Source organism: Acyrthosiphon pisum, chromosome A2 (genome assembly GCF_005508785.2).
Source record: "Acyrthosiphon pisum isolate AL4f chromosome A2, pea_aphid_22Mar2018_4r6ur, whole genome shotgun sequence".
NCBI classification, from domain to species: domain Eukaryota; kingdom Metazoa; phylum Arthropoda; class Insecta; order Hemiptera; family Aphididae; genus Acyrthosiphon; species Acyrthosiphon pisum.
In genome coordinates this window covers 75,182,408-75,198,154 of record NC_042495.1, presented here as the reverse complement: position 1 = coordinate 75,198,154, position 15,747 = coordinate 75,182,408, and the positions used below count along the sequence as shown (strand labels likewise).

Below are 15,747 nucleotides of genomic sequence, written 5' to 3'. Positions count from 1 at the left end.
ACCTCCATATCTAATAAACCCATTATCCTTAAATCACAAAGATTAACAACTCAAAAACTACTCGTGCAAAATTTGATCTGATGCATCCATTTTTCAAAAAAACTATCCACTGAATAATTTAATGGGGGTTCTCATTTAAAAAACAAAAGTTTGTATCTCCACATGACACTTTAGGTAGAACAAAAAATTTCAAGAATTTGAAAATATATTCTAAGCATATAAAAATTAATATAAAAATTCCAAAAATCAGATTTTAAATTACTGCATTATTGAAGAATAAAAGGGATAATGTGCTTGGTGAATTACCCTTTATAAGGTATATGTGTCTTCATAATTATGCATACTGTGTGTGTAGCAGTGAACAAAATATATCAACCACTCAATCCAAGATAATTGATAGTTTATGTAAATAAAATAGAAACATTTTTTTTTTAAATATAGAAAATATTTAAAATATTAAAAATTTGCTGTTGGTTTCAATTTTCTATGTTTATGCAGTAGTTAATAACAATAATAAAATAATAAGGTGAGCAATGCTCACTCAATAATAATGGTGGAATATTACATAGAACATAGCGATACCAATAACAGGTTAAATAAGATATATATAGTATTATTGCTTATAACAAAAGCTTAGAATTGGTAATAATTGCTGACAAAGGACTAGGTAAATCAAGTAACTTATTATTTAAATAATTATATACATTTATAATTTTTTTTTTCTTAAGTGAATTTTATATTCACAAATTATGATATTCAATTTTTTATTCAATCACATGATCTATTAATATTAAGTTTCAAGTGTATAGTATATAATATCTTATATTTTAAGTTTATGTTTAGGGATTGTTTTTTTAAATGCACCACTTTATATTGAAGACAAGTTTATTGACAAAAAAATATCAATGTTGAATGGAATATCAAATAGTAATTTTAATGAAGTAAATGAAATAATTTCTCGAGTTGGTTGTATTCTTAAAAATAGTACAGAAATAGCTGTGTAAGTAATTAATTATAATAATGATTGTTTTGTTTTCTAATATAAGTAATAATTTTAGAAAATGTAAAGAAATCATTCAAGATAGGAAGCAACGGATTAAAGATTTTAAATCTGCATTACTTAATATTGAGCATTGTGAAGCAACTGGTATGAAAATAACTTTAAATATGCATGAGAAATTTGTAATTTGATTTTAATTATTTATGACTTAGTACAGTGTCGGCTTAGCCACTACAGGACCCAGGCAGGATTTTGTTTTGGGGTCCAACCAACTTTTATTTAGTTATTAAAAATAAAATAAAAATTTAAGTTTTATATTATTATGTTTATTGGCTACCTAACTTTATAAAGTAACATAATTTTACTCTAAATTTATTTAAAGTTAATTCATATCTTTATTTAATTTAAAATTACAAAAATAAGATTTTTTAAACATTATTTTTGAAATGCGTTTATTTTCAATTCAAATTATTAATTTTTTTTAGTAAAATCCTTGTATTTTTATACAAATATTCAATTTCCTCATTATTACGGTTTTTTTTTTTAGAATTTTATAGCTATTTTTATTGTATATTACTATCATATGATAGGAAAAATAGATATATTTTTTGACTGTCGCCTGTCAGTTAATAATAATTTAGATATATTAACTCATTTGTATTTTTATTCTCACAATATTTTATATTGCCAAATTATTTACCAAAATTTAATGTAATTGGGTTTAAAAAAAGGCTAGGGTCAGCGATCGCTGCCTTGACAATGTCGACACTGGTTTAATAGTTTATGTTCTAACATATTAGAACCTATTATTATTGATTGTGTTCTTTACATACTTGAAGCAAATGAAGTCTCAGAATTAAAACAGAAATGTAATAATTTGTATGCTAATTTTCAACAAAATAAATTAATTGCTCTGAAGTGTGCAAGATTAACTGATATCATATTACAAACTCCAGAAACTTTGGATGCCAATATACTTAATTTAACTTTTGATGTAAGTTTTAAATTAATGTCATGTTATGATTTTGTATCATTAAATTTATTAATATGTATATGTAGATAAATCAAGAAGAATTAATGGACAATTATGGAAAAGTAGATCTTGTTAAATTCCTTACAACCATAAAAAATACTTTAAATAGTTATATAAATTGGTGTGAACAGCTAAATGAGGAAGGTAAAATGAATACTATGGTTAAAGAATCACAACAATCAGTTATTGATATGGCAGAACAGATTCTATCTTATGAGAAACATATAGAAGTCTTAAATAATATAGTTGATAATTTAAAAATTGAAAACCGAGTATTGCATAAAGAAGTATTTTCTAGTAAGTTAATTTATTATTTTTATTATTATGTTTAATTATAAAATCAAAGTGGGTACTGCTTTGTCGCACAGCAGGAGTCTAGAGAGGTCACTCTAACGGATATGTTAAATTTGAATTCAATGATATAAAATCATTGTGTACGAAAAACAATTCTCACAGCCTTATAGTATTATTTTCATTAAAGTAATTAATTTTATTATTAGACATTATCACATTAATAGTACAGTAGGTTAGCTAATAAATTGCATTTGAAAATGTATAATAAATTGTGAGTATAAAAATATATAATTATATACTTTAAAAATGTTAAAGGTACCCACCCATGAATAATATTTTTAAATTACAACAAAACAACTAAATTTGTTAATCTTTATTTAAATGTCTAATTTCATCTAAATTTGAACTTGAAGTATTTAATAATAACTATATATATTTTTTTAGATTTTTTGGTTACAATATGAAATACCTTGTTAAATTTTCAATCCTTAGCTATAAAAATTGAACATCATGCCTATATATCTTTAGTATTTTTGAACTGCTATTATAACTACTTATGAGGAACCTTACATTCAATTTTCAAAGTTTTTGACCCAGCATAATTTATTTTTATCGATAATTATAGAAAAAAAGAATAATAATTTGTGATTTTGACAAATTTTGTTAATTTTAAATTTATGCAAAATTTTTGTTTTTTTAATTATTATGTATATCAAATTAAATGTTTTCGGCAAAATACCTTTTGTTTTGCTAATAATAAAAAAAAATGATTTTAATACCTATAGCCTATAATAGGCATGGGCAATTGGCGACCCAAGGGCCGCATCCGGCCCTAGTACCATTTATAACTGGCCCTTGCTACATTTCAAATTACTTTATAAAAATATAAAATTTTTGATTTTTCTGTATTTTATTTTATTATATTTATAAAATTATTAAAATCGATATGCTTATCGTAAATCGTAAATATGAATTCTTATCTAATATTGAACTATTAAATGTCTTAATATTATATTACTTTTAAGGGGTATAGTTAACATAGCTTTTTTTCTATGTTCTCTAGCCCACTAGATTTTTAACTCATAAAATTGACCTTCTAATAGCATTGAGTTGCCCATCCCTGAGCTATAATATCATAAAATATACATAATAATATAGTACTATAAGTTGACGGACGGTCTTCTTTTCATAATAATTTTTCGTATACAATGATTTTATATCATTGAATTCAAATTTAACATATTCGTGATACTGAACTACAAGACACGAAATGTACAGCAAGCAGTACTCACTTTTTTATACTTTTACCATTATTGAGTATTTCTTTTTTTTTTATTGAGTTTATAATTTTTAAATTTAATTGTTGGTTATTCTTTATTAGTAGTAACATACTAACCATATTTTATAATCCTTTATACCTATAATAATTGTATAGAGCACCACCTGTCATAAATAAACTATTGAATTAAATTATTTTACTTTTTAGGTAAAAGTCTTGAAAATCTTGATCCAAGAATACAGTCGGTGTACAAAATTATTCCTCCGATAATTTTAAAAACAGATTTTAGTGATAAACCAAAATTAATGACTTCAAAAGAAAGAAATAAATCAAGACGATCAATTTTACTACATTCTAGTAGTCAACCATATAAGTATCAAACGATAAATGTTGATACAATTAGAGGTGTATACAATGAAACATTACCAAATCCAATTAAAGAAGATAATACACAAGATGTAATTATTATAATCAACTATATTGAATATCTGTGGCTTGGTGAAAAAGGGCCAATGTCATATTTTTACAATATTCAGGAATTTAAAATATTAAATTGGCCAATTTTTAAAATTTACATAAAAATCTTAAATTTTATGTTTGAACACTAAAAATTCTGTTACTTAATTACATTTGTGTTTATTTCATTGTATGACACGCATTTTGTTTTTAAGTATAAATATGAAAGTTTTAGTTTGACATTGGCTCCCCCCCAAAAAAAAATACTTTGGTTTGACATTGGCCAAAAACTAAAATTTAAAATAAACAATTTTGAATGATTAAATAACTTGACTTTTTTATGAAAACCTCATAATAACATTCAATTGATCATAATGTTAGTAACGCCTACATTTATAAGCTTTATTGATTTCAAAATGGCCAATTTTGTGGCTATAGATAATATGTAGCCAATGTTGACATAGGCCCGTAATAAATTGATTATTATTTTATCGATTATTGTCAAAAAGGCCAATGTCAATTCTAATTTGGTCATACAGCATAAGAGACATTGGCCCTTTTAACACAAGTAACATAAGCAGATTTTAATGACATTGGTCAAATAATCTCAATTTTGTCAAAATGTGACATTGGTCCTTATTGCACCAAGCCACAGATATATATACATACTGTGTTTAAAATAAGAAACTCCTGCGACCACGACCAGTTTTGTACTTTTGTCAATAACCGTTCGTCACCCCCACTGTTTCAACTACTTGTACACGTGTCGTGTAGAATAGTCGCTGCGCTGTAACTGGCTGCCATTGGTCTTTCTTATTTTCAACAGAGTACAGTGTGTTGTGTTGTATAGAAATTCTCAGTATGTCATATTATCTATTATATTATATCTATATTTAAATTAGATTATATTTTACACTAAAATAATTAATAATATGATAATGGTAATGAAAAATACTTACTACTAATTGAAACTTTTGGATTCATACTCATCACAAATAGTGCTTAAATTAGGGGGGGTTGTTCCTTTTTTCATGTATCAAAATTGAACACATTTACATTTTTTCTGTGATATGAGATATATATTTTAAATATATTTGTGTGCTCTGCATTTAAGCAAAAACAGTGTCTCCACGTGTTTGTTTACGTTGATATTGATAACTTATTATAATTTATAATGGTTTATCCGAGCCTAAAGTAAAAATAGTATTTATAGAGTTTTTGTTTTCATGTTCCTTCAAAATCTATTTATAATGAATAGTAAATTGTTTTATGGATTACTTGAACAAATTATATGTTAAGTAATAATCATGCAAGTTTTGGTAGGAAGTGGCCAGTTGAGTTAGAATTATAAATATCCTAGGATAGGAACACAGTGAATTAACTAAACAATTTTTATTGAGCACATTAATTAATACTTTTCATAAAAACCATTGAATTCTAGCTAAAAAATTTATAAATTATTATGTATAATTGTATTTAATCTCCTTAAAAAACCTACAGGAAATAGTGGAAGAAAATAATGAATTGAATGAGACAGAAGATAAAATATTACAAAGTTATGACAATGAAAGCTTGCAGGTAAATATACTAATATGTAATAATACTAGTTGAATATAAATTTAATTTTACATAAAATTAGTGGATCCAATGAATTGGAAAATTTCCGTGCATTATACACTAACAATTTTTTTTTAGGAAAATTCATGTGCTACTCTTGAAAATCAACCTGTATTTAACACTGATATTGCAATAATGATTGAAACTGAACATAAAAATGGTCGCAAATCTCAAATTAAAAAAGATGAAATTAAAAGTGTATCTATTTCACGAAAATCAATTGAGAACATAAAGCAGAAGTTCATTAGAATTAAAAAACAAGCAATGAGTACAATTCCTCATTCACCTCAGTCACCATTATAAATGTATGATGTACCTATCAATGTATAATTTAATATAAAATATAGATTAATTTTTTAATTTCATTGTTAATAGTTAAAATTATTATAATATAAATTAATATACTAGGTACATAATAATATTATAGTATTGTAATAACTAATAAGTAGGTACTTGTAAATAATTAAAATAAATATATAAATGTTTACTAATCCAAGTACTGACAATAAACAACACTTAATTAACCTACACATGTGAGATTCTGGTACTCATCTGCAGGTGACATAATACGTCTTCGAGGCTCATTTTGTAAATAATTTGTATTGGCGTTAAGAATATGGAAGGTTTTTTGAAAACGAGAAGTATGCGAAGGGACTTTAAAATTGATTTGGGATAACAAAGATGGATAATCAATTTGGTTAGTTATTAGACCATAAATACATTTTAAATTTAGTATTCTTATTCGTTTAACAAGAGTAGGCAGGTTAAGTATGTTAGTGGTATTGGTATTTGGTATAATTGTGAAATAGCTAAATGAGGAATGCCTAACACAAAGAAGCAAATCTCAAAAAAAAAGAACTTTAGCGTGTATAATTTCTATACCTGAGATACAAGTCATAAAGTGTACGAGAACAAGTGAACGTCATGACTCGACATTTATAAGCATTGACAAGGATCCAGGGGAGGGGGACTAAGACGCTTTTTTTTAAATTATAGTATGATATATTAATTAATATTGTAATTAAAAATGAATGGATCTTTTGATAAATTTGCTCAAAGTATACAAATACACATCAAGAATGTCTACAATTTATAATTAATATTAAAATGGTATGGTATGTAATATTCAAAATTAACTGTTTAAAAAATAATCAAAATATAATATTAATAAATTTATATGATCATTTAAAATATATTTTACTCTTAAATTTATTTTTCTCTACATTCAGACCTAAAACTAAAAACAGTAAGTGATAGATCTAAATGTTTCTATAAAAGATTCCACAACCACCTAAGTGCTCATTCGAATCCACTTATCAAATATTTGGCCTATGCTACCATACAAGTGGTGTCGTGATTTGTTATATAAAAAAAAACATATACAAATATATAAAACAAAAATAGTTAAATATAGTAATTAAGTAACCATAGGAAGTGTCATAATTGGGTGGCTCCTTTCATCACAATAATTTTACCTGTCAATTGTACTTTTAGCCTATATTCTTATTGTATTAATGATACAGATTGTATATTACTTGTAAAAATAAAATCTCTTATATTTTATTTGTTTATAAGCTACAGAGAGCTATCCAAAAGATGACATAAGAACTTGTTAGATATACAAAAATATTTAAAAATAGGTGGATTATTACAATTAATGAATAACTTTATTTAAAGAGAAACAAAAAAAGTAAAATATTTTTAACACATTAAAAGTACTTTATTGATTCACTAAACAAACTTTTACTTTGGTAATACTGCATACTGTACATATTAATAATAAGTTAATAACACAATATTAAACGGATCATAATTATCATAGTATAATGCATTTTACATTTAAAATTTTAACATAATTAAAAACGAATACTTTACATATCACAAAATACAAAATTTTCCAAAAACCCATAAAACACCAATATTAATAACAAGAAATACAAATTTAAATCTTTAAGTACTTTGAAAATATTTATCTCATATAGTTTTAACTATAAGCTTTTGAGTTATTAAATATTAACACAAATAGAAAAAGTTCAATTAAAAATTATATTAACAATATCACATATTAACTAGTAATGATAATACACATACTACAAAAGATCTACATGCTTTGTTGTGAAACATGTTTTTTAAATTAATTAAAAATATCATTAAAAAAATATCACCTCCCCTTAATTAGGACTAGTAGTAATTTATAAGGTATATTCAAATGATTTAATAATATTTAGTATATTAATAAATGTTATTAAACATAATCAACATTTCTGGAATTATACTGAAAAACTAAAAAATGTAATTAAAAATACTTGATTTACAATGAATTAATTATGTTTAATTACGAAAAGCAGCATATAAAACTAATTATGAACTCATTAATTTTTATGGAGCCGTTTTTCTTAATAAATATTTAAAACAATACAATTCGTAACTTAAATTTATACATTTGGTTGTAATTAAGAAACTAAATAACAAAAGTATTTTACTTTAAATAAAATAACAATAAATTATTTTTGTTAAAAAAGTCTGCTTTAATGCAGGTTATGATAAGGTTATATTTATTATAATACTGTTTTTTAATAAAAATTAAGTCTACGATATTACCATTTGTAGTTATTGTTAACCTGAGATGTACTTGGAGTTGAATAATTCTGTTGATAATGTCTATTACTTGTGCCTCTAATATCTATAATCAAACAATTATTTTAATTACTAATAATTGTATGTAATAAAAATAAATATTGTATTTAATGATGTATGGAATCACATTTTTATCTGATCTCCCCAACACACTTTGAAACCTAATTTTCCTCATAAAGTCTAACTGCTGGCAAGTCAGTCACTGTGGTTCAGTTTTAATGCAAATAAGTATAGTAAAAGTTGTTTAAGTTTTTTTTGTTTTAGAATAACAATGTTTACTTACTAGGCATGTTATAACTATTTCTACTTGTTCTAAAACTTGAGTTGCTGTCTGTATAACCTGTTGATTTAAGTTGTTTTATTAAATGAAAATAAAAGAATAAATAAATATAGTTTTACTTTTATTTTGAGAGTGCTGACCATATGGATATTTGCGAAAAGAAGAAAATGAAGAATTATCATTATTCTTGCTATGACGACCTTATAAACAAAACAAATATAACAAAATATTAAATAAGAATACTGATATAATATGATTTACATGATTGCAACGATTTATGATATTTTTTTCAAAGCTAACCTTTATTACTATTCTCTTTAGGACGTTTACCAACATCATCTGGAGCCTCCAATCCTACAGCGCTATCTTCTGCAGATAATATTTTAACAACTGATTGAACAACATTACTAAAGGACTATACAAAAAATGTAATATATACAAATATTATAAATACATAATAGTAAATTAATATAATTACACTATGTTGTGAGATCATTTTATTTTTAAGAAATTCACGGTAAGCTAGAGTTAGACATAACCGCATGTTTAAGACTTTTGCAATATCATCTGAGCTTCCAACAAAACTAGTCCAGCCATCCAAGTTTAATGTTCCCAATTTGTCTTCAATTTCTTCGTCACTATCATCACTATCATCTATAATGATGAAAAGTTTGCTTTTAAATCCATTCTTAAAATAACATCATTATATATATATTTTTTATGCTTTGTGGATAATTTTGTGGATCCTTAATAAATTAATTTTTTTTTATACTTTAAATTATACTTTATTATACTTTTATATTATTACGGTAGATAATTTTGTGGATCCTTAATAAATAATAAATAAAATTTTTTTTATACTTTAAATTATACTTTATTATACTTTTAATATTATTATGGTAGATAATTTTGTGGATCCTAAATAAATAAATTTTTTTTTATACTTTAAATTATACTTATATTGTACTTTATTACTTTAATATTATTACGGTAGACCACGTCCATTTTGGTAGACCGCATATTTTTGTGGTAGACCGCATATTGGGAGATAGCCATTTTTTTAATTTACCTGCAGTTTTAACAGAATCTTGAGGTAATTTCATAGCACTAGAAAAAAGTGCCACTGACATGGGTGATACTACTGTACAGTTTTTTATAAATTTTTTAGTATTGAAAGAACTCATTTCTTCAAATATTATCCATTCTGATGGTAAATCTTTCACATAATTTTCACGTAAAACACTTGATCCGTGATAAATAACACTTTTTTCTGTCCTATTAATATGCAAGACATCAAATTAAAATTCATTATTGTTACTTAATTTATTATTAAATATAGTAATTACTTTGTTTTTAAAATTGGTCTTGGATTAGATTTATCTAGTTTAGCCAAATTTGGATACAATCCAGCTAATAAACAAGCTTTAACAGCAGCCCAATTATTCGAATTGATATTTACATCCCTTATATCATTAGGTCCAGCACGAGTCTGAATTAGCTCTAATGCTCTTAACTGACCTAATAATTGAGTTCTAGTTTGTGTAATTAATCCCATAATTGATTGTGAAACAAGGTTAAATAAATCACTATCAACCATATTTCCTTCATTAAATGCCTAAATAATACAACAAAAATTATTTCTCTTACCTTAGATTAATGCTCTATATTAGCAACACCAATGCAATCATTTATCGCTTATTATTCTAATTTGAGTTTGACTCACTATTAAAGCAGGTGGTGGAGAAAATAAGTATCTAATCTTCTCATGTCATTATGCACTACTAGTCAATTAATAAATCCAAATTAAAATAATGATTGATAAATAATTACATTGGCACAATTGAGCTATATGTATATTCAATACTAATTTGTAATCGCCCCGCCGAGATGTACAAATATGTATTATCCCACCAACAAGCAACCTTACGTCTTTAATCTAAAATGTTGATATTCATGAATTCATGATTAATATTTCTCTTGATATTTTACATGAAGATGAGTCTAGTATGTTGTCTATTTATAATTTATAATCATTAATGCGATTATGGAAACGATAATGAAACAACCACATAATCCACATTGTATCCGTAATTGTTTCAATTTTTTCATAATAATTCATAAAAATATTGTGAACATACAAGGAGTTGTGGGATGAAAACAGTTGAATAACTCTAATATATGCAATTGAATTACTATTCATGATTTATCAGTACATTTAACCCAACATTAATCAAGCCATGGTCAAAACAACCTTACTCTATTACATCTTTAATAAAACATACATATTTTATATTTCAACCATTAATACTCAATACAACCTTTTTTAAATATTATTAAAAATAATACAATAATATTCTAAATAAATTTAGTAACTTAAATATTGATTAAATTAAGATAGAAGCGAGATATTATTCATAATATTCCTATAAGTTTAAATAAAACGTATACATGCTATTTTTTTTTTTTATATTATCCATTTGATGTATAAGAGCGTAACTTCTTGTAAGTTTTTTTTTTCATAGCATGAAATATTAATTTATAAAATTATCAAAAATGTGTTAAACAACATCTATTATTCTTGAAACACATTAATGTGATCGAAAAAACTGCGATCAGACAAATGACGTAATATACTGGTGATGTCAAAATAATAATAGATTTTAGAAATTCTTCCAATTTTTTAAGTAAATGTCAAGTATTTTTAACTGTAATTTCTAAAATGCATATTTACTAAAACTATTTTTTATCTATTCTAAAAATAGGTAATCAAGTTAAAAACTGTAGCTGATTTAGAATTTTAAGTTTTCCAAGTATAAAAAATAAATATACAATCAAGGAACTACAATTTGAGATGCAATAATCAGTCCATCTGAACATATACTTCATAGTTAATAGTTTTATATTTCGATCCATTTCTTACTTGATATAGGCGCAAAAGGACTATATGATCACTCAATGAATCACCAGCTAATTTCTTACGAATAGATCCTAACGAAGTCTTCATATTTACATTAAGAGTCAAATTAAACGGTTCTCTGAAAATAACATATTACCATTATCACAAAGACTATAAATGTTACAAAAATGTATCATACCTATTAGCTAAACAGCTAATAATTGTTAGTACAGGATCCAAGCATTTCAAAAATATAGCAAATACTAGTGATTTAGCATAATGAGATTCAATAGATAAATCTAACATAAAAAATCCAAGATCTGTTAAGTCTTCATTCACATCCATTGCTTCTATCGTCTTTAGATATTCGAGAGCAGAAGTAACTGATAATGTCGGTGGTGGTTGTATAGCTGACGCTAAAAAGTCTACTACTCTCATATTATTGGAAATCACTTTTGCTAACATGCAAAGTTCCTACAAAATTGTTTTTGATAAATAAAAAAAGTTATATTATACAGATATAAGATTTAATTTTCCAATAATATTAAAAACAAAAATATAGCTATGTAAATATTCTTTTGAACATAATAAAACTTTATAATATGATATTGTTAAACATTAAGCCAGTTAGTTAGTTGGATTTGAATTGTTTCAGAAAGATGTTCATTTTCTGTTCTATCTTTTTGAAAACATATTCAACAAATCGTAATTTCCTATTTCAGTAAATTAAATGTACTATATATTATATTTAGAGTATATTTACTTGTAGAGGCATTCTAAGAATTTCAGGTACATCATGAGATGCCATGTGACTATGGTGTTCTCTCGTATAAAGACGATAACATTCACCAGCACATAGTCTTCCAGCACGGCCAGCTCTTTGTTTTGCACAACTTTGGGATATCCAATTTACATTCATACAACTAATTCCATTAAAAGCATTGTAGCCTTTCTAGATTATAAATATAAAATATTATTAACAAATTATAATTAAATTAGAAAGCATATAAATAATAATAACTTAAGTTTTGATAACTTTATTTAATAATTTATACTTAGTTATGTTGAAAATTAAATACAATTTACCTGTTTTACTCTCCCAGAATCAATCACGTATACAACATCATTGATTGTAACACTAGTTTCTACAATGTTAGTTGCTAATATAACTTTTTGATGACCTTTAGGTGCAGGTTGAAAGACTCTGCGTTGATCAGATGTCTAAAAAAAGAAAATTTAATATAACCAAAAAAACTTAGAAATGTATTACTATTAAAATATAAAGTATTACCTGCATCATAGAATGTAACATGTAAATTGTAATTTTTAAATTGTCTTTAGTAATAAGTTCTTCAACAATAACTTTATTAACCATAGACATATCTTCAAATCCAGGCAAAAAAACTAAAATAGAACCTACAAAAAAACATTGTTAACTTTTTATTTTAAACTATCATATACCTAACTAAGTTAAATTACCTGCGTTCTTTTTAAAAAGTATATGTTTAATAAGATAGGTTATTAAATAGGCATCAATTATAATATTGGGAGGTAAACTTTTTTTATATAGTTCTAATCTTTCTTTAACTTCTACTTCATCCAAATTTTCGTTTTTCTGGATATCTGTTTGTGTAAGAATGCCTTTGCTGTTAATAATCAAATCTCTAGTATCAAATTGTTTAAATTCTGTTGCCCATGTAGCTGCATCCATATTGAATACCCTGGTTCGTATGTTTGGATTAGCGCCCATGTTTAATAACGTAGTTACATAATCATTTAGTCCATGAACTGCTACAAGCATTAACAAAGTTACACCAGTATCTGAATGCTATATCAAAATTAAATTAATTGAATTAGTCTTATTATTTAGTTTCATTAATAATTTTAATATAAATTAATTCATTAGTTTATAGTGTTATACTCAATTTATATTTGTTAATTATAGATAACAGTAATTATTATAATTTAAAAAAGGATAATGAATTTAAAAATATTTTCAATGAGAAATTCCGCAAGAATAAAAATAATAGTAAATCAATAAAATAGTAAAATATTATGCTATTAATATACAAACACTAGTTTCGTTAGTTTTTAATGATTTTTTTATTAACAATATCCATTTTCAAATTTTAAGATTCAACACACTATTGTCTGACAATAATATTGAACAGATTCATAGGCATAGGTTGATAAAATATATTGGGAGGGGGAGCCAATCCCCACTATACATTTTTAGTGGTTATTAGAAAAACGTATTATGAGAAATATAGGATTAATTTTTCAAATCTAAGTTATAAAAAGAACATTTTTTATAAATCTTAGCTATATAAACTATAAAAAAATTTCAACATATTCGAGATATTAACGATTTTTAAAGAAAAATATTATGACCATGTATTTTCAATATTTTTTAAATAACATATAAACAATTTATGAAGTACCTAATATAGAATACTAAAAAAATCAATAAAAATACTTGATAATCTACTGGAATTCCTTCTGACATAATGTAATAAATCATTCTATCAATTTGCTCAACTTCAGCATTGAACCAAATTTGGTGCATACAATCATCTAATTCTGATTTTAACCATTCTTGATCAGGCATCAGTGTAGTAATCTAATAAGTAAAAAAATATGTTAATATACATTATAATAATAATCAGGCTTCTTCAACAATAATATCGCAAAAATTTTCGGAAATTTAGATATCGATACTCGAAATATACTGTACAATATTGATTATATTGTAATCAAAATTAATGTTTAATTGATGGCCCACAGTTTTTTGATTTTTGGCCAATAAACTTGTATAATTTATTTTAAAAACAATTTCTTTACTAGTTATAGAGATATCATATATAATTTTTTTTTTCGATATCACGATTTAATATCGCACAAAACAAAACAATATCAATATTCAAAAATATATCGTTGAAGAACCTTAATAAATATATATATATTTATTATATTTAGTACTGGTTCTATAAGGTTCATATTCTGAACAGCTTCAACAGTTCTTTCTACAATATCATTATCCCAATAACCAATTTTAGTTTTATTTTTTATTCTTGACATTGATGGAGACTCGTATTTAATTCTATAAAATAAAAATCATGTTATTGGATAAAAAAATTAAAATTAAAATATTATTATATTTACGTGTCCAAAATGTCCTCTAAAAAATAATCCTGTACCGGGAAAATTTTTCCTTCCACTAAAAATATAATACATATTGTATTAATATAAATATTACCTTTGGAAATACTTTAGTATTTTGATATTTACCTTTCAAAACAGGACAGTTATTAAAATAATTAGAAAATAAGTGTATATCTGCTGTAGCTGACATTAAAATAAGTTTCAAATGATTATATTTTGGTAAAATCATACGTAATGCTATAAGAAGAAAATCCACATGTTTATCACGCTCATGTACTTCATCAACTATTACGTGGGAAACATTCATCAACATTCCTTTGTTAGGTTCATTGTCTTTTTGATGCCGATCCATAAGTGTCCTTGTCAATACACCAGTTGTGCAATATATAATTGTTGTATCTTGACTAACACTACATTTATAATTGTACAAGTTTAAATATTAATAACATGATCTATATTAACATGTAAATTATTATATTACCAGCTTTCAAGTCTAACTTGATATCCAGTACTCATTCCAATACTTTCTCCACGCTCATTAGACACTCTATCAGCCATTGATATAGCTGCAATCCTTCTTGGTTGACAACATATAACCCGACATGGTTTATTTTTTGCAGCACTATCATCTATTATGAACTGTGGGATCTAGAAGAAAATATATTGAACACTTCTCATTATATAAAATACAAGTTATGATAGAATTTGTATAATAATCTTGGAAGTAAATATTATAAATATGACAATAAACATAATTTATAAAACATTTCAATTGTTCCTACTTGAGTAGTTTTTCCAGATCCAGTCTCAGCTGTAATGATTACTACAGGATTATTTTCAATTGCGTGAGTTATTTGTCCTTTTTTTGCCCATATTGGTAAAGACTTTCTCATTAATAATAAATCTTCATCAACAGCAAAACGAGGTATAGACATAGGCTTATCACACATAAGTGGAAGATTTCGTTTACAATTCGCCACTAAATATGTATGTAAAAATAAAATAAAAAAAGTTGAACATTTTATAAATTTTTAACTACAAAATAATTATTCAATTTTAAATTTGATAAATGTTGTCAAAATTTCAACTTCAA

The 15,747-nt window shown here is 24.7% G+C and overlaps 2 protein-coding genes across 2 annotated transcripts in view; one reads left to right on the top strand and one right to left on the bottom strand.

The window, feature by feature from the left end:
- The window catches only part of LOC100166290, a 13,058-nt gene extending 3,883 nt beyond the window's left edge, over nucleotides 1-9,175 (top strand). Inside the window, exons 5-12 of the mRNA XM_001944216.5 lie at nucleotides 844-1,000; nucleotides 1,059-1,147; nucleotides 1,840-1,994; nucleotides 2,060-2,330; nucleotides 3,814-4,064; nucleotides 5,563-5,640; nucleotides 5,758-5,984; nucleotides 8,918-9,175. Of these exons, the coding sequence (XP_001944251.2) occupies nucleotides 844-1,000; nucleotides 1,059-1,147; nucleotides 1,840-1,994; nucleotides 2,060-2,330; nucleotides 3,814-4,064; nucleotides 5,563-5,640; nucleotides 5,758-5,982 (1,226 nt within the window). The 3' untranslated portion in view covers nucleotides 5,983-5,984; nucleotides 8,918-9,175. The remainder of the gene's footprint in view (nucleotides 1-843; nucleotides 1,001-1,058; nucleotides 1,148-1,839; nucleotides 1,995-2,059; nucleotides 2,331-3,813; nucleotides 4,065-5,562; nucleotides 5,641-5,757; nucleotides 5,985-8,917) is intronic.
- LOC100168344 (3'-5' RNA helicase YTHDC2) overlaps nucleotides 7,910-15,747 on the bottom strand; it is a 13,787-nt gene continuing 5,949 nt past the window's right edge. The window contains exons 5-23 of the mRNA XM_001944163.5: nucleotides 15,437-15,633; nucleotides 15,136-15,302; nucleotides 14,781-15,064; nucleotides 14,655-14,709; nucleotides 14,472-14,592; nucleotides 13,969-14,112; nucleotides 12,972-13,320; nucleotides 12,784-12,908; nucleotides 12,579-12,713; nucleotides 12,256-12,444; nucleotides 11,692-11,966; nucleotides 11,517-11,631; nucleotides 9,943-10,211; nucleotides 9,666-9,871; nucleotides 9,075-9,250; nucleotides 8,897-9,011; nucleotides 8,716-8,796; nucleotides 8,600-8,656; nucleotides 7,910-8,362 (exon numbers count right to left, since the gene is read on the bottom strand). Of these exons, the coding sequence (XP_001944198.2) occupies nucleotides 8,277-8,362; nucleotides 8,600-8,656; nucleotides 8,716-8,796; nucleotides 8,897-9,011; nucleotides 9,075-9,250; nucleotides 9,666-9,871; nucleotides 9,943-10,211; nucleotides 11,517-11,631; nucleotides 11,692-11,966; nucleotides 12,256-12,444; nucleotides 12,579-12,713; nucleotides 12,784-12,908; nucleotides 12,972-13,320; nucleotides 13,969-14,112; nucleotides 14,472-14,592; nucleotides 14,655-14,709; nucleotides 14,781-15,064; nucleotides 15,136-15,302; nucleotides 15,437-15,633 (3,146 nt within the window). The 3' untranslated portion in view covers nucleotides 7,910-8,276. The remainder of the gene's footprint in view (nucleotides 8,363-8,599; nucleotides 8,657-8,715; nucleotides 8,797-8,896; nucleotides 9,012-9,074; nucleotides 9,251-9,665; nucleotides 9,872-9,942; nucleotides 10,212-11,516; nucleotides 11,632-11,691; nucleotides 11,967-12,255; nucleotides 12,445-12,578; nucleotides 12,714-12,783; nucleotides 12,909-12,971; nucleotides 13,321-13,968; nucleotides 14,113-14,471; nucleotides 14,593-14,654; nucleotides 14,710-14,780; nucleotides 15,065-15,135; nucleotides 15,303-15,436; nucleotides 15,634-15,747) is intronic.